The sequence below is a fragment of the Nicotiana tabacum genome, chromosome 8 (assembly GCF_000715075.1).
Source record: "Nicotiana tabacum cultivar K326 chromosome 8, ASM71507v2, whole genome shotgun sequence".
Taxonomy (NCBI): domain Eukaryota; kingdom Viridiplantae; phylum Streptophyta; class Magnoliopsida; order Solanales; family Solanaceae; genus Nicotiana; species Nicotiana tabacum.
The window spans coordinates 162,145,931-162,165,265 of record NC_134087.1 but is presented as its reverse complement, the minus strand read 5'-3'; the positions used below and the strand labels follow the sequence as shown (position 1 = coordinate 162,165,265).

At 39.4% G+C, this 19,335-nt stretch overlaps 1 protein-coding gene across 3 annotated transcripts in view; it reads left to right on the top strand.

Moving 5' to 3' along the window:
* The window catches only part of LOC107827414 (glycerophosphodiester phosphodiesterase GDPDL3), a 38,023-nt gene extending 19,710 nt beyond the window's left edge, over positions 1–18,313 (top strand). The window contains exon 9 of one of the 3 annotated variants that reach the window (XM_075219837.1): positions 18,089–18,313. In XM_075219837.1, the coding sequence (XP_075075938.1) occupies positions 18,089–18,093 (5 nt within the window). In that variant the 3' untranslated portion in view covers positions 18,094–18,313. Of the gene's footprint in view, positions 1–74; positions 4,625–18,088 lie in introns of those variants that run through there. The other 2 variants (XM_075219836.1, XM_075219835.1) reach the window with 2 other exon arrangements.
* Positions 18,314–19,335: the final 1,022 nt, after the last annotated feature.

Genomic DNA, 19,335 nt, shown 5'->3' with positions numbered 1-19,335 from the left:
ATTTCATGTGCATAGCATATTTCTTGATATAGTTACACAGATAGGACTAAGGTCCCTTTTCGTTGTTTGATTAGGAAGTTCAGTTCCTCGTTGGACACCTAGAGGTTGCCAGCACCTATGCCAGAACCGGACAGTCACGGGGCAACACTTGTTCGGCCCATTAAATGCAAAGAGACGTGCGTCCTTTCAAGTGTCAGAAACCGTCCAAGAACTTTCTCCCCAAGAAAAGAGAGGTCTTATCTACTTCCTGATCACATCAAGCTGAGTCACCGGAAAGTAGGGGGACTATCTGTATTAAGTAATGAACCGCTTAGTTATGATGGCTTTATATTGAACTGCTTATAAACTTCCTCCCTTTTCTCCAATTTCATCTTTCACTTTTTCGCACTTCTTCATCGAGCCTTCTTAAAACTTTTTTGAAACTCTCTTTTCCTTAGCAAAACCTTAAAATTCGAATACCACATTTCTGCTATTTCTTTCCCTGGCAACTCCTCTTCTGCCACTAAACAACACAGCCTTAATTTGACTTCATCCCTACTGTCATCTACCGGTGCTGAGACTTGCATCAACGACAGACCATCCAAGAAAAATAAGTCCAACAAACTTGATTTTGGACCTCCCACAATAAATACAATCATCCCTTCTCAATGGTATTTTAAAAAGGATCTCCAGGTCCAAAATGAATCCTCTGATCCCGACAACGATAGAAACAAAGTCATCGGCAAATATCCTTTCTCTATTCACCTGACGAGTATTCTCGTTGTGAAGGAGGATTGCGACTGGAAGAATGTCGAGGTTTTAGTCCCCCTTGAAGTGGAGAGGGTAACTTTCAGCAAACCAGGGTATGTTTTTTTTAGACATACCCTTTCACTCTCACATTTGGCAAAGAAATAGATCTAGTTATCCTAGAACTTTCCCGGAACTACCAAGTCTGCTTGGCCCAAGTGGGACCGGCGATATGGCATATGGTATCTTGCCTCCGTCCCCTATATGCCTGAACATAGGAAAACCTCTCCCTTGCATATGTGATCCACCTTTATGCTCCCAAGATTTTATGAAGAGGCATGATCAAACTTAGCAAAAGTGGTAATAATGCCATCATCATCAGTGTGGATGATGACAATGACCGTGGCTGGATGGAGAGATTTGTTATTGTTTCTCCCAGAGATATTTTACCGGGATCAGCATCCCCTATCCCTGAAGTTTGGAATTACGCTCATAAGTTTTCTCAAGTATCTCTTATGTGTTATTTTGAAAGTGTTTTCAGTCTCTCCTATACTTTTTATTTTATTTTAGCCACTCTCTGGTTCCCCCGGTAGTAAAGGACCTAACGCAATGGGTTTCAATTTTTTTTGGATACTTCCACACTAGACTTCCGCATGTGAAAGGAAATTTCAATAAAGAAGAATTACAAAACCAGAGACTACAGTGAGAAAAACTCAATCTTTGCTTTCTTGGCATTTACCTCCATATTAAATAAATTGCTAACCTTTCATATTAATACTTCAGACCTTCTAAAGGGGTCTTTCGGTTTCCCAATCGTCGAGGTTTCATACGACCAAAGGTAGATCAAAAACGGCTTCAAGAGGTCCTTGACCGAAAAATGGCTTGTTTCCGGTGAAGGTGCGTCTTCCCTCAGTCCCCATCCCAAAGTAAGAAACCAAAAAGAAAATATCCCTTTAAGGCTAAAAAGAAGCCCCCCATCACGGAGAAGATCTGAGAAAGACTGCCCATAATGGTCCTTGATAAAGATGAAACCGAGGACGGTACTGAATCGTTTTATCTTCAGAGAAGAAGAAGAAGAAAAACACCAGCAGCTCAATCAGAGGGCGTAGATGGACCCTTCAAGAGTAAGAATTGGCTAAAATGACTGATTCCCGTTTTCGGGATCCGATTGTCGCCCCTAGTCAGAAGGGTTCTGCTTCTGATTCTCCCCCAATTTCTACTCCATCACTATCTCCTTTTTCGCCACCGGTATCCATCGAACAAGAGCAAGGTGTTCGTTCCCCCCCCATCACCCGATCAAGGAAATATAGCGAATGCCTATTCGGCCTCTATCTGGGACCCTAATGGTAAACGCAGTGTTACTTACAGTTTTGGATGAGTGTCACTTACTCTCCAAACCGGTTGGGGTAGCCAACTACTTGAAACCTCTAGCTACGAACAAGTTTTGGAGAATGATGGATGCTCTTTCTGCTGAGTGTTTAATCCATAATAGCATACATCTTTCTGCTCACGTACCATTCATCTTGCTTTCCTCTTATTTACACTTATTTTTTAACATCTTTGAAAATTTTAAATAAAAATTTTCAGGCTAACCTTCTGGTCTCCGAGGGTTTTCAAAGCCGAGCGAAACCAACTTGCGGAGCGGCTTCCAATTTTAGAGGCCAAACTTGCTCAAATGGACAAACTCAAAGCCTGAATGGAGCAATCAGAGCAAGAAAAAATAGCGCATAGTGAAAAAGCCACTCATCTACATGCCGAGCTCGCTGAGTTAAAGATTAAGTGGGCAAAGTTGCAGGATGCTATTAATTCGGCGGCCAAGCGTGAGTTTGCTTTCATGGATAGAATCAACAACTTGGAGGCTAACTTACGTTCCAAGACCAAGGAAGCTGCTGCGGCTGAGGAGAAGATCTCAAAAATGGAGGACAAGTTTTGTAAGGTCATGGAACAAAACTGCGAACATGCTAAAACCAATACCGACCTTTCTAGGGCCTACAATATTTTGAAGGTCCATAACGAGAGGCTGCAGTTAAAAATCCAATAACTCAAAGCCAGACTCCGAGATCAAGAAGACTCTTTCTTACTTGAGAAAACTCATGTCGTTTATCATTTGAGGAGGAAGACTCTGGAGGATTCCAAAAATGGCATTTCAAATATAGACGACTGCATTGCCAAAGCTCTTGCTTTGGAAAAAATTGTCGTCGAGAATATTTCTGCCCAGCCCACTACTTCAAGTTCAGATACTTGCTCTGAGTCTTTGAAATATGAAGAGGAAGACAAAGGCAAATCAGAAGGAGTTGAGCCTGAAGATGAGCATCCTTCAAGCCCAAAAGATGCCGAAGAAGCTGCTCAACCCTCAGCCTTTGCTAATAAAGCAGATTGAAAGTTTTTTTTACAACTCTTTGCAACTGTAACTTTGGCCTCGCTTTTGGGCTCGGAATAAAATATCCTTCTTACTTAACCTCTCAGAGATTTTAGTTAGCAAAAGACATCTTTCTTATATATACTTATCCGCTGATAAAGTACGAAAATTTTCTCATCTGATTAACTTCATTACCAGGTATTCATATTTTCGGTTTTTAACCATTAATTAGAAAGGTTTCATAAGAGAGGACCTTTATATTTACGGTGCTCTTTTTTGAAGAAGACGCCTCCTGTTCATTCTAGCACTTGCATTTGAAGTTTAAGCAACATTCAAATAAAAGAAAAACCATGTCATCTGGACAAGAAATAAGATATATAAACAAAAGGACTTTCATTTACTCCTTCTATTCTCAAAAGTAAATTTACATACGCCAGAAAATTTGAACATTCGCTAAGTAAATGAAACTGCCAATATATGTATCTAATTCGTACTTCTTATTTCTACAGGGCTGGATATACAGTCCTCGGTCCTACGTCGATGTCTTTCGTAATGACTGAACTTTTAAGTTTAAGATATATTTCTCGATTTCAACAGTCCCTGTATCACTTCGTTTCTAGATTCTTCATTTGCATTTTGATGCTAGCACTGATACTTTTAGTGCTCTGATAGGAGTATCCCCCTCCCCCCCCCCCCCCAAATGTTCGAATGCAAAGTATGAGAATTCGAACACTGGATTTATTTCACCATCAATAATTCTCATTTAGAGTACACTTTAATTGCTACCTCATCAAAAACCTCACCACAAAAATCTATTTGGGACAAAAACTGGGCGAAGGAAAAAGGAGTGCAGCGTGTACTTTCAGTATAATCAACGATCTTCAACAGTAGTACATTTTCATCCTCTGCTTTTGTGCCATCATTCTCACATAAGCCAGATTTCGATGTCCTTCAAGCAAATCCAGCTTAATCAACATGGCTTCCTCATTTTCCCGCTCATTTGCCTGGGAGAACCTCATAGTTGGTTCACCTATCTCCATCGAAATCAGAGCTTTTGCACCATACACAAGGGAGAAACGTGTTTCTCCGATGCTTGATTTTGCCGTGATTCGAAATGCCCATAATAATCCAGGTAACTCCTCCGGCCACCTACCTTTTGCAACTTCTAACTTCTTTTTGAAGTTTTAAATGATCACCTTGTTCGTTGACTCTGCTTGACCATTAACACTTGGATGATACGGAAATTACGCGATTGATACGCTTAAATTACACCTAAATAAATGGTGTAAGGCGGTCGATGTCAAATATAATAACCCAACTAGGTTGGGGTCGAATCTTACAGGAAATAGGTGAGAAAATGTTACTTGAATAGTGTGAAACTTGACTTAGGTCGTAATCCTACTCCGTTAGCTTAAAAAAGAGTGTTGTAATACAACTATTTTGTTATGAGAATGTAATTAATTTATTTAAGGAAACCAATGTTGTGTCCCCATCAATGGAATGTAATGCTATCAGTGTTAATATAATATATTTCTAATGGAAGGTCCTTTGATATGCAAATGGTTCCTAAATGACTATCCAATATTTCCCAATAGTTAGGTAGTATTTCCTCTTTATGATCTTTCCAAATATAAAAGAGTTACAATTGAGAACAACTAATTTATGCAAAATAAAACACACTTACTCCTAAGCAATTCTATTAAACAATGTTTAAAGCCTTGAGTTTTTGCTATTCAATTCTACCAAACCCTAACCCACTTTTTCAAGTAAATAGAGAGTGAAATATCATTAGTCAATGTTTGCAACTATCAACATTAAATGAAGCATGAGAAATGAATAAATACCAACCAACCATTATATATATATATTCAGTGGTAAACACCCATTAACATTACATCCATTTGTGATATGTGATATGAGTGAGTATGTGATATGACATGGACAACATGTTAAGAAGAAAAAGAAAAAAAATGAAAAACAAAGTTGTTTTTGCGACCAGTTTTGCGATCGCATAACAACTCTGCGAGCCGCAGAACCTTTCGCATAATACAATCCTCAGAAACAAAGCAAGTTTTGCGGTCCACAGAAGTGGCCGCTAGCAACTTATGCGACCGCATATCGGTTGCATTTTGTTCTTTAGAATTTAGCATTTTGTCTGCCTCTGTCTGCGACCATTTTGCGGTCTGCAAAACGTTTCTATGGTCGTAATTCAACCGCACATGGGCATATAGAAAAACAACCTAGCATGCAAAATGTGATGACTTTGCGGACCGCAAACCAGTTAGGCAGACCGTAAGGATCATCATTCAAAGAGGTAGTGTCAGGTCAGTCTCACTCAGTCCCAAATACATAAGCTTCCCAATTTCTACACTCAGTCATTACATACTAATTAGGATGAAATGTAAGCAAAATGCTACAACTTTCCAACCCCTGTTTTTGTTACTCCTACTCTCTAATTGAAATCCCCAAATATCGATTTACCCACAGTGACCCCCCAACATCAATTTTTAGTAAAATTTCTCAGAATTGAGTACCCATAGCATGGAGTTGGGAGAAAAAGAAGAGGGCAATGAGAGCACATGGAATTCTTCAATTTCATTAAGCAAGAGAAAGGGTGGAAGTGTACGTACCAGATAGCAGAGTATGGGCGATATCGATCTGAAGCACGAGCAAGTTACTTTTTAATTTTGTGTTGTTGTTTCAATGTTTAAGGGTGGAACTTCTTCTTTTGATAAGCTTCCAATCCGTCGGGGATAAGGTCACTAATCAAGAAGTTGGCGATGTCGGCATACCAATGAGTGAAAGTGCCAGATAATGCCAATATGTGTTCATCTGGGAATGCATCATTAATTTCAAGATCTTCTTTTGATCTCCCTGCCTCTTCAAGCCTAGATAAGTGATCCACAACTTGATTCTCTGTTCCTTTCCTATCTTTGACTTCAAAGTCAAACTCTTGTAACAAAAGAACCCACCTAATCAATCTTGGTTTAGCATCCTTCTTTGCCATAAGGTAGTAGAGAGCAACATGATCGGTGTAGACTGTCACTTTGGAACCCAAACAAATAGGCTCAGAATTTTTCAAAAGCATAGACAATAGCAAACAGTTCTTGCTTCGTCACAGTGTAATTCATTTGTGCACCATTAAGTGTCTTGCTTGCATAGTAGACATGATGAAGAATCATGTTATGCCGTTGACTGAGTACCGCCCCAATAGCTACGTCACTGGTGTCACACATGAGTTCAAATGGAAGAGACCAATCAGGTGTAACAATAATAGGTGCCATTGTGAGTCTCGCTTTCAATTCTTCAAAAGCTTTGAGGCACTTCTCATCAAAATCAAACTTTGAATCTTTTTCAAGGAGCTTGCACATGGGGCTTTCAATTTTTGAGAAGTCTTTGATAAATCGTCTATAAAAATCGGCATGCCCCAAAAAGCTTCGAACTCCTTTTACCGAAATGGGAGGAGGAAGTTTGGAAATGACCTCGATCTTTGCCCGATCAACCTCTATACTTTGGTTGGAAATTTTGTGGCCCAGAACAATACCCTCGTCCACCCTGAAGTGCATTTTTCCCAATTTAGCACAAGGTTTGTTTCCTCACATATTTTGAGCATTTGCCTAAGGTTGTCAAGGCAATGCTCAAAGGAATCACCAACTACAGTAAAGTCATCCATGAACAACTCTAAGAAATCCTCTACTATGTCCGAGAAGATTGACATCATGCATCGTCGAAAAGTAGTCAGAGCATTGCATAGCCCAAAGGGCATCTGGCTAAAAGCAAAAGTTCCATACGGGCATGTGAATGTTGTCTTCTCTTGATCTTCTAAGGCGATGTTGATTTGGTTATAGCCAGAATAACCATCCAAGAAACAATAAAATGACCTTCCCGCTAGCCGATCAAGAATTTTATCAATAAAAGGAATTGGGAAATGGTCCTTGCAAGTAGCACTATTGAGCTTCCGGTAGTCCATGCAAACTCTCCATCCGGTCACTGTCCTCGTTGGGATGAGCTCATTTTTGTCGTTTTGAATCACGGTCATGCCTCCTTTCTTTGGTACACATTGCACCGGATTCACCCAGGGACTATCGGCAATGGGGTAGACAACCCCGTCATCCAACCATTTAATGATTTCTTTCTGCACCACCTCTTGCATGGAAGGGTTTAACCTTCTTTGATGCTCCACGCTAGGTTTGCTCTCTGCTCCAATTGTATCCAGTGCTCACAAATTCCAGCGGGAATCCCTCGGATGTCCGCTCTGCCTATGCTCCCTCAAGGTATTCAACTACTGTTCAACATGCACATCATTCAACAAAGAAGAAACGATTCAGGTAGAGTGTCATTAGAGCCAAGAAATTTATACCTTAAGTGCGTAAAAGTGGCTTGAGCTCAAGTGGTGGCAGCTCTATAATTGAAGGCGTAGCGGGAGGAGTGACTCTATTCTATAAGTCAAGAGAAAGTTTCTTTGGTGCATAAGTGTAGGATCCAAGCCCTTCCAATGCATTCACCGGTTCCATGTATCCTTCCATGTCTTCACCATCAAAATTTACCAAAATAACCGCCAATGCCTCACCAAGGCATTCTTCTTCCATCTTCACCTTGACTACCTCCTCTACCTCATCAACAATATCAATGACTGAGATACTTTCGTATGCAAGTGGCAATTTCATACCCTTACTCGCTTGAAAGGTAACCTCTTCGTCACTAACTCAGAACTTGATCTCATTTTGTTCCGCATCTATCAGTGCTCTTCCGGTAGCAAGGAATGGTCTTCCCAAAATAATAGAGATTTCTTTATCAACAACATAGTCGAGGATAACAAAGTCGGCAGGGAGGAGGAACTTCCCCACTTTCACAAGAACATCATCAACAATTCCCACCGGTCTCTTTATTGAACGGTCGGCCATTTGCAACCTCACACTTGTAGGCCTAGGCATACCTAACCCTGCTTGCTTGTGAATAGAAAGAGCCATTAAGTTGATGCTAGCCCCATTATCACAAAGGGCTCGTGCAAAATCGCGCAACCCAATCGTGCATGGAATAGTAAAGGCTGCCGAATCCTCTTTCTTTTGGACGGTGGTTGTCGCAATGATATCACAAAAGGATCGTGCAAAATCACGCAATCCAATAGTGCATGGAATGGTTAAGTCCTTCAAGTACTTAGCAAAAACTGGCATCTCTTGAAATGCTTCCACAAATGAAATGTTCACTGATAATTGCTTAAGAATGTCATAGAACTTTTCGATTTTGCTATCATCAACCTTCCTAGCAAGTCTTTAAGGGAAAGGAGGAGGAGGCCTAGGAATTGGTGCTAGAGTTTTTGGTGTCTCTTTCACCTTTTCCTTAATCTCTTCACGGTTCACATCTTGAATTTTCACCTCCTTTGAGAGTCTTTCAGCTTCAACAACAATTGGCATCTCAACTTGTGCATCAACTTCTTGTTCAGAATCTTCCACTACGACCACTTGTTCATTCTCTCCTTGAAGTAGTTTCCCACTTCGAGTTGTGATTGCCATACAATGAGAAGTCGGACCACTCCCACTACCTTTTGGGTTCACTATTGTGTCACTTGGGAGCATGCCCTTCTGCTTCGGATTTTGCTCTCTTGATGGATCTCTCATTTGCAATTCTAACTTTTGTATGGATGTGGTGTGAGAACCCACAAGCTTGATCATATTCTTCATTGAAGTGTCAGATCTTTCTTGATTTTGCAATACTCGTTCAAGCATGTTTTCCAACTTGGACTCACTTGAAGAACTTTCCTTCCAATGCGGAGAGTTGGAATATTGCCCCCTTGGTGGAACATAGGGGTTTGAACTCCGATTTGAAAAGTTGTTGTTGTTGTTGTTACTCCAACTCCCTTGATTTGAACTACCTTGGTCGTTTCGCCACTGTTGGTTGCCTTGCCCTGGCAGGTTAGACCTCCATTGGTTTTGTTGTCCTGAACCTTGATAGGGTTGTCTTTGATAACCTCCTTGAGAGTTGTTGACATAATTTGCTTCTTCGTAATCCTCATTTGACATGGGTTGCACATTTTCCACCACGTTCACCTTTTTTGTTTGGCTTTCAGTGAACATCTTCGTCAACACATTGACATTGGTGGCTAGCCCGGAAATTACTTGGTCTCTTTCTTAGTTCTCGTTAATCATGTTGGTAAAGGAAGGAGTACCATATGCAATTCCACCCGTGGTGTCCTCTGAGTGCCAAGCTTGGTTATGTTCTGCCATTTCGTCAAGGATTTGTGTGAACCTTGCAAATGTTTTATCCATAAAAGATCCATCAGCTGCATTTTTTACTATGGATTGATTCATAGGATCCAAGCCCATGTAAAATTTCTCCAACAAGATAGTATCCAGAAAATCATGATTCGGCGGCCTTACTAAATATAGCTTGAATCGATCACATGCCTCATGTAGATGCTCTCCCGGTAATTGCTTGAAAAAGAAAATTTTATCCCGAAGCTTAGACTTCTGCTCTGCGGAAACCACTTTGCTAGGAAAGCTCAGACAAGTTCGGACCAAGTATGAATGGAATTAGGCGGTAGATTTTGGATCCATTGTCTTGCCTCTCCAGTTAGAGAGTACTTGAACACCCTCAATCTTAGGATATCATCTGAAACGTGATTCTGCTTGTGCATCGCACACACACCCAAGAAAATTTTGAGATGCTGTGTCGGATCATCATCTGTGGAATTTTGGAAAAACTCCTCTGCCTTGAGCATTAGGATTAGATTGTGTTCCATCTTGAAGGTGGCAGCATCAACTCTTGGTGGGGCAATAGCATTTGTATCCTCAATATACTCATCTATATCCACAAAAATATTTTCTTCTTCTGGTTCGCCCATGTACCTAGTGACACCAAGCAAAGCAAGCAAAGTGTGATGGAATAGAAGAAGACGTAAAATAAAGCACACACTAATTAGTAATTTCAACACCGTATTCCCCGGCAACGACGCCAAAATTTGATACACTCAAATTATACCTAAATAAATGGTGTAAGGCGGTCGATGTTAAATATAATAACCCAACTAGGTTGGGGTCGAATCCCACAGGGAATAGGTGAGAAAAGGTTACTTGAATAGTGTGAAACTTGACTTAAATCGTAATCCTACTCCGTTAGCTTAAAAGAGAGTGTTGTAATTTTGACTTATCAAGAAAACTGTTTTGTTATGAGAATGTAATTAATTTAATTAAGGAAACCAAAGTTGTGTCCCCATCAATGGAATGTAATGCTATCGGTGTTAATATAATATATTTCTAATGGAAGGTCCTTTGATATGCAAACGATTTCTAAATGGCTATCCAATATTTCTCAATAGTTAGGTTGTATTTCCTCTTTATGATTTTCCCAAATAAAAGAGTTACAATTAAGAACAACCAATTTATGCCAAATAGAACCCACTTATTCCTAAGCGATTCTATTAAACAAGGTTTAAAGCCTTGAGTTTTTGCTATTCAATTCTACCAAACCCTAACCCACTTTTCCAAGTAAAGAGAGAATGAAATGACATTAGTCAATGTTTGCAACTATCAACATTAAATGAAGCATGAGAAATGAATAAATACCAACCAACCATTATATATATATATTCAGTGGTAAACACCCATTAACATTACATATTCAATGGTAAACACCCATTAACATTACATCCATTTGTCGCGCCCCCTTTTTCTCGCGAAATCGGGCTTGTGACATTTAGGAGGACAACTCGTTCCCTTTTGGGAATTGGGTTTTGGAACTTGAAGAGTCGCCACTAATGATTAAGTGCATTAGGACACTAAGAAGGGTTTGAGTTTGAAGAACCAGAGTTTGGGTAAGGGCTAGAAATTATCTCGAGGGGAAGGTGTTAGGCACCCCTCAAGATCCACTAGTGTGGTTCCCGGCCATGTTATAATTGTGACTTCACATAATCAAGTAAGCAAGTAAAAGCCTCAAATAGAAGGGGATTTTCACATATTATTGCTAGCAAATTGAAAGTTTGAAGAGAATAAAGAAAGCAGGAATTTTTCGGACAATAAAACAAGTTAAAAGAAAGGGGGGTCCTAGGTTTACAAACAATATGGATCACATCAATGCAATACCCGACAATCGCTCCTCAGAAAAGGGGTTGCACGTGGTATTAGCGCACCGATCATCATATCCATATCTACCCCTCCCACCCCGTTAAGGTAGTAAAGCGCAGAATGGTGTCGTTACTTATTGCATGCTAGTACCCACCCCAATCCTATCAGTCCCGGAGGCATTTGGGACTACTAGTCCTAAAGGGAAGGGAGATTTGGTTTTCAGAGTTTTTAAAGGACAAAATTCTAGGGCGACAATCAAAACATATAAGGCAGGTATGGGGAGAACACATAACAGTTTAAAGGGCTCAATCAGGCCTCCTCATTTAAAGAGACAAATTGGCTAGCATGACTTACAAGTACTGGTTGTGGTCTGAAATCAAATTAAAGCGTAAGATAGGCTGATTCATCACATATTTCTCAGATGAGGAGTCCGAATTAGCCTTCCCTGGTTGTAATTTATCAAAGACTGATGCAGTTAATTAATTACCTAATGGTCTGCCTAAGTGAGACCTATAGGCATGATATCTAACAATGCTTACTCCGATTTTAAAGAAGGCTTACTGATTGTGGAAAATACATAAGTTCTGCGGATGTTAAACGACATTACTACTTATTTTAGACTTGTAGATGAAATAAACGAATCAGATTCAGCTGGTTACTCCTATAGGCATGACTTCTAGGCGTTGTTGATTTTAAGACGATTATGAAAGTGCAAGAGTCCTATAGACATGGTATCTAGAATGAAACTTATTATTACTTAACCTATAACTATTTGCCTAATGATAGATGTAAAATGCAAAAGTGCCGAAGCTATAGACAGGATTTCTATATGACGTGCATGAATGCAGAAAACTATAGGCAGGATTTCTATATGACGTGCATGAATGCAAAAAACCTATAGGCATGATTTTTAATGCGGAAGTGCAGAAACTATAGGCAGGATTTCTAATGAAATGCGGAAGTGCAGAAATTGTAAATGATAATACCTATGAGCATGCTGTCTACCCTTTGCATACATAAGTGACCCTCCCCTTTCACTAGAACCCCATAAATTATTACAACATATTACAGACTAGAATGAATTAAGAAAAGTAAAATTACATCAGAAATTAAGCTACAACCAAGGAGCCTAATTCAGACTCAATGTCCAACAATATGAGGTGAACCAACTTCCAAGATCAGGTTTCCAAAGCCTTCTCTTATTTGGAATGTGTCAAAGTTCCTCAAGAGCCTCAAATGGACTCCGGGCAATGCTTACAACCCAAATATATTGCAGAATTAAGAGCATAGTGCAGTGTGGGAACGCCATCCCTCAGATGTCCAAGTTCAGAGGGAACTCAAGGTCCCAAAGCAAGGCTCGTAAGAGGGGGGCAGAACTTAGAATCTAAGAGTAAGTGTAAGTGCATAGAGGGGGAATTAAGGAGAGCCATGACAGGCTGATGGTCATGCCCAACAATCAGGAGTGCTGGCACACCCCTGACTAGCCTATTAGCCACATTTGAGAGTTTGGATCCATTGAGGATCAGGTTCAGACCTAAGCAGCAATTTGGATGCTATCAGGCCATGAACCTTAACTCAAGCCATAGAAGGGAGTGGGGGTATAGGGAGTTCATAACAAACAGCAGATGCAAAGAGAGAGTAACATACTCAATGCAGAACATGAACAACAAAGTAGACAAAAGTGTAGCAACTGTAAAATAAACACATATGGATGGTGCTGAAATCGGAATTAAGGCATACCAGTTTCAGGGAAACAAATAAGTGAAAGCTGAAGTCTTGAAAACCAAATTGCAAGCAAACAGTACAAAAGATCTCAGAAGAGAGTAGAGTATTGAAAGAGTATTGTAATTGAGAGTTGTGCGTGTAAAGTGTTGAATTCGAAGCTGAAGGTTCAAGGTGTCTAAGCGCAGAAGGGTCGTACCCCTTTTATAGTGCAAAAAACAAGTAAGAAAAGGTAAGGGAACAGTTTGCAATCAATCACACAGAATCTCCCTTAAGTTAAGGGATTCTGATTTCAAACGGGTAGAAGACAATTAAGGAAATAATTGGATTAAAATATTTTCCAAAGTAGTACAAGAAGGGCAAATACATAGAAACTATTTAAGGAAAGAGTTTGATAGCAACACGGTTTGTGCAAATAAGGAAAGACAATCAATCATCAGCCAGTAAAAATCAGAAATTGAGTTTTGGTATGAATGAATCCAATCAGAAAAGGTGAAGAAAAGTTTAATTAAAGAAAATCAGTAATAATCAATCGAACCTTATTAAAAGGAATTCGGAATCAATCAATAGTTGGCAAAAACCCGTTTGAAAGAAGAATTTCTCATATGTAAAGCACACAAGTATGTGAATCAAGAAGGAACTGTCATATTACTTAGAAAAGAGTCTAACATAGAAAGGTTCAGAATCATAAGCAAAGGGATACATGTCTAGTTTGTAGACTCATAATGAGTCTGAGAGTCCAGGGTCCCAAAGTAGAACCCTAACCCGAACACAAAATCAAACTTGCCAAAGAAAACCCCAAATCCTAGGGCTTCCACTTGAATCAGACACAAGGTGAGAAGGCAAGCCATTGAAACAGACTCAGAGGTCTCTTTCAGAGACTCATGAGAACCAACATACATGATAGCAGGTTTGAAACAACAGAGTGAAAAAAGTTGACTTAAAGAGCATAAAGAACATGTTTAAGAAAAGTCGGAACGTAAGCAAGTTCAGGAGAGGAGAAGGGTGATATAAGCTTAAGAAACTGTAGTAATACAGGCTTGGAACCCCAACAAGAGTCCAGTAAAACAAACAAAGTTAAAGAACTCAGCAAAAAACACATACAGTAAGAGAATACTGGAAAGTATAGCAAAGAACATGTAGGAAAACATAACAAATATTAACATGCGAGCCTACTCTAGAGGCACAATAGAGTACAAAGGTACAGAAGAGTCATGTATAGCAGAAAGAAAGGTAGAAAAACAATACATGCGTGGTGAAACATAGTATAAGCAAACACACATAAAGAAAAGAAAAAGGAAGAATCAGAAAGACGTTTTGAAATCCTTTCGAAAACCCTAAATCAAAGACAAACGATTTTGAAAAGAACATTTGGGGAAAACCCTTTAAAAATCAAGTACAACACAGATACAACATAGATCTAAGAAAATACATAGAGAAAAACCTCGAATATCTTAGGGTTTTGGCGAAACCCTAGAAATGAGAAAGGCTTGGAAGAAGGTCCGATCTTGAGTCGGATGAGTTAGAATCAGGCTCCTAATGCTTGATTATGCCGGAACATGGCCGGAGAAGCCATAGAACTGTAGATCTGAGAGGATCTGAAGGAGAACCATCGAGGTCAGGCCTCGGAGCTTCGAACAACCATGCTTCCGGTGAAAGGCGGTTGAAAGGGGTAGGAGGAGGCTAGGGTTCCGAAGAGTTTTGAGAGAGTTTGAGAGTTCAGAGGCGGCTGAGAGGTGGAAATGAAGGATTAGGGTAGGTCATTGAGTTTAATTATGGAAGGGTGAATTATGGCTGTTGATCTGTATGATCAACAACCTAGATCTAAGAGAGTAGGTGGGAACCGGGTAGGGCCATTTGGATTGGGTTATGGGTTAGGTCAAACAAAAAATAGGCCGGTCCGGTTGGGGTTAGGATTGGGTCAATTTAAGGAGTAAAATTGAAATGAAATGGGGCTGTAATTGAAATGAAATGGGGCTAAATGTTAAATAGCCAGTTTTTCCTTTTATTTTATAAAAAATAGTAAAAATAATTTTAAAAGCAAATTAAAAGTACTGAGCCAATTAATAATATATAAATATCAATTTTAAAATACTGGAACCAATTTTTGCAATTATAAAATGCTATTAATCTTAAAGTAGGCTAGAATTGCAATTATATGCAATTTAGTCTTTTAAATACCAAATAAATTTGTAAAAATGTACAAAATTTATCTTAACTATATTTTGGTATAAATATGAGAATAAAATAAATTATTCACCAAAATTGATGATTTTGGGAATAATTATGGAATTTGTACTGCTAAAATAGATAGTAAATTGATTTTTAAAAACTCTTCAAAAGATTGGAAAAATATTGAAACACTTGGGTATGCTTATATATGCATATATATATATATGCTATTTTGAAAGTATTTTGTATATAAAAATACATAGGAAAAAATTGGGTATCAACACCATTTAGGGTCCACAACCTTAGTATTTAAAACTAGCTAATCATACTAGATTTCAAGAACAAAGCAATAAATAAAGCCATAAAGCTTACAAAGATGAGAAGACTCTCTCTTCAAAAGCTTCCAAAACAATTGTGTATTCAATGCTTTAAGTGTAGCCTCTTTTTCAGACAAGATGCCCTATAAAAACCCTAGTTATTCTATTTATAATAGGCTAAAAGTCAGGGTCAAAATATGACAATAATACCCCTGCAGTTCACATCTGCGACTGCAGAACGAGCCGTAAAACACTTTTGCGGCCTGCATAAATACAATTTCATCGCATAATTGAATGTCTAGTTGCCCAGTTTTCCATCACAGATCCATTATGCGATCCGCACATTGATTTCGCGATCTCATTTGATGTCGCAGAATTGTTCTCGCGGAAACTCTCTTTGCACTTCTGCGGTCATTATGCGGTCCGCACAAACGTTATGCGACTGCAAAATTGACCACAAAATTGATTCTAAAAACTGGATTTATCTGCTTCACTCTGCGGTTGGTTTGCGGGCACATCACTTTTGCGGTCGCAAACCTACCAGATTTCTGCCATTCTATGGGTTTTTGTCATCTTTTCCTTGTTCTTGGTTCTTCAAGTCTAGTTTGCTGCAAAACACCAAAGCTACATAAGAATTGACTTAAAATGCTTTAAAAGACGAGCTATAACCTAAGTTATTAGTATCAAAAGTGTCGCTATTCTACAACACATCAGTGATCCTTTTAATCTTCAATCACTCTAATCTTTCAACTTTAGAGCTTATGAATATCTAAAAGGGCAGCCCGGTGTACAAAATATCCCATATTTATGCAGGGTCCGGGAAAGGGCCGCACCGTAAAGGGTGTTATATAGACATCCTACCCTAATACAAGCGTTAGTGACTGCTTCCGCGGCTCGAACCCTTGGCCAATAGGTCACAATCACAGTTCCATCTATTTAAACATATTGATCACACTGTACAAAGACAACAAATGGCTACAAGTGAGATAAAGAGATTTTTAGATTCAGAAAAATCAATTCAAACTACATCGTAGATAGTTGATACACCAAATCCTGTCGTAGAAGAACGATTCCACAACCCTGTTTCTTGACAGAAGAACGATTCCACAACTCTGTTTCATTCAAGCAGGATTGAATGAACCCGAGAGTGGACTAAAGTTATACTTGGAATTGAAGATTTTGTAGAGTCAAGTTCCAATATCATTTCTTAAATTCCGTTGAATTGTACTGAATCCATTTTCGATTATAAAGCAAAATATTACCTTCCCTCATGGACACTACTTAAATTCTACTTTAGTTAAGAGCCTAAAGTAACAGTACATTAAATAGACATCACAACTGCTTGTTTCCCCGGAAGAACCTCATAGTTCGTTTGCCTATCTCCACCGAAATTAGAGCTTCTGCACCGTACACAAGGGAGAAAGTGTTTCTCCGGTGCTTGATTTTGACATGATTCGATACTCCCATAATACTCCAGGTAACTCCTCCGGCCACCTACCTTTTGCAACCTCTAACTTCTTTTTGAAGTTTTAAATGATTACCTTGTTCGTCGACTCTACTTGACCATTAACACTTGGATGATACAAAGATGACGTGATCCTTTTAGTCTTTAATCGCTCTAAGAATCAAGAATATCTTCTATGGTTTTGATCTTTTCAGGATTTACTTCAATTCCTCTTTGTGAAACTAGGAAGCCAAGAAATTTCTCAGATCCAACTCCAAAGGCACGTTTCTTCGGGTTTGGCTTCATGTTGAACTTCCTTAAGATGTCAAATGTTTCTTGAAGATGAGTCAAATGTTTCTTGAAGATGAGTCAAATGGTCCCCTGCACTAAGAGACTTAACCAATATGTCATCAATATAAACTTTTATTGTTTTCCTTATTTGACGTTCAAACATCTTATTAACGAGCCTCTAATAGGCGGCTCCAGTATTTTTAGCCCAAAAGGCATCACATTGTAACAGTACATACCAAAATTTGTAATAAGTGATATTTTTTCTTGATCCTCTAGGTGCATCCTAATTTGATTATACCCGGCATATGCATAAAAAAACTCATCAACTCATTCCCAACCATGGCATCGATCATTTTATCGATGTTCGGCAACGGGAAAGAGTCCTTAGTGCAAGTCTTATTCAAATCCTTAAACTCAATACACATTTTGAATTTATTATTCTTTTTTGGTCCTACTAATGTTAGCTAATCAATCAAGATATTCAACTTCATATATTGAACCTATATTAAGCAACCTGCATACCTCCTTTGTCACAAACTTGTTTCTGACCTCGTCTATCGGCCGTTTTTTCTGCTTTATCAGAGGAAAATTAGGGTCCAAACTTAGGTTGTGAGCAACCACTTCAAGTGGGATACCTGTCATATCTAAGTAAGACCATGAAAAATAGTCAATGTTAGCCTTAATAAATTTACTAAACTTAAGCCTGAGTTGGGGGCTCAACCCCGTTCCCAAGTAAACCTTTCTTTCCGCAAACTCCATGAACAAAGTGACTTGTTCAAGTTCTTTTGCGATCAATTTTGTTGCATTCATTTCTCTTGGTACCTGTAAAGACCTGGATATCTGGTAAATATATGGTGTCTTCTCCTCACTATCGTCTTCTTTCGGTACTTTCATCGGGGCTGAAATGAAAGTTGACAGCGCTTCCTATAATTTCTATTTATTGATTCCTTCCGCCTTACTACTAGACAAATAACGACATTCATTTCTCTTATTGCAGGTTGATCACCTCTAATCTGCATAATCACATCCGATGTTGGGAACTTTAGCAATTGTTGATATGTTGATGCAACAACCTTTATTTCATGGATCCATGGTCTATCAACAACAACAACAACGACCCAGTATAATCCCGCTAGTGGGGTCTGGGGAGGGTAATATGTACGCAGACCTTACCCCTACCCCGAAGGGTAGAGAGACTGTTTCCAGGAGACCCTCGGCTAAAAAAAAGGCAATAGGAGATGATATATTAGTACCATAAAAATGCATAATAAAAATAACAACAATATATAAGAGATATGAAATACAGAAATACGAAATACGAAAATACGAAATAGATGGCTGGTATAAGTATAACTAGAAGGTAAAGCCCTGCATCAATAGACGACCGATGACATTCCTAGTCTAACTCCTAACTGGATAGTCTCACTCTATTGTGCTGTAGAAATATTCACACTCTCCCCTAACCTACAACCTTAATGCTCGACCTCCATAATTCTCTATCAAGGGCCATGTCCTCAGTAATCCTAAGTCGCGCCATGTCCTGTCAGATCACCTCTCCCCAATACTTCTTAGGTCGTCCTCTACCTCTCTGCGTGCCCACTACAGCCAGTCGCTCACACCTCCTCACCGGTGCATCAGTGCTCCTCCTCTGAATGTGCCCGAACCATCTGAGTCTTACTTCCCGCATCTTGTCCTCCATGGGGGCCACACCCACCTTCTCTCGAATATCTTCATTCCTAATCTTATCCATCCTTGTATGCCCGCACATCCACCTCAACATCCTCATCTCTGCTACTTTCATCTTCTGGATGTGTGAGTTCTTTACCGGCCAACATTCAGTTCCATATAACATAGCAGGCCTAACCACTGCTTTATAAAACTTACCTTTTAGTAACGGTGACACTTTCTTGTCACACAAGACTCCCGACGCTAACCTCCACTTCATCCACCCCACCCCTATACGGTGTGTGACATCCTCGTCAATCTTCCCGATCCCCTGAATAACCGATCCAAGGTACTTGAAACTACCTCTCTTGGGAATGACTTGAGAGTCAAGCCTCACTTCAAATAATGTAGATTTCGTCAACCCTTCGGTGTACATAGGCAATACGATTTCTCCTCGGGTCGTCACAACTTTTAAGTTGAACCCAACCAAAAACTTTGTCGTCGGAACTATGTTTCCAGTCAGCTTTGCTTGTTCTAGGACTCTAAATTGAATAATATAGGCTTAACTACCTGAATCAA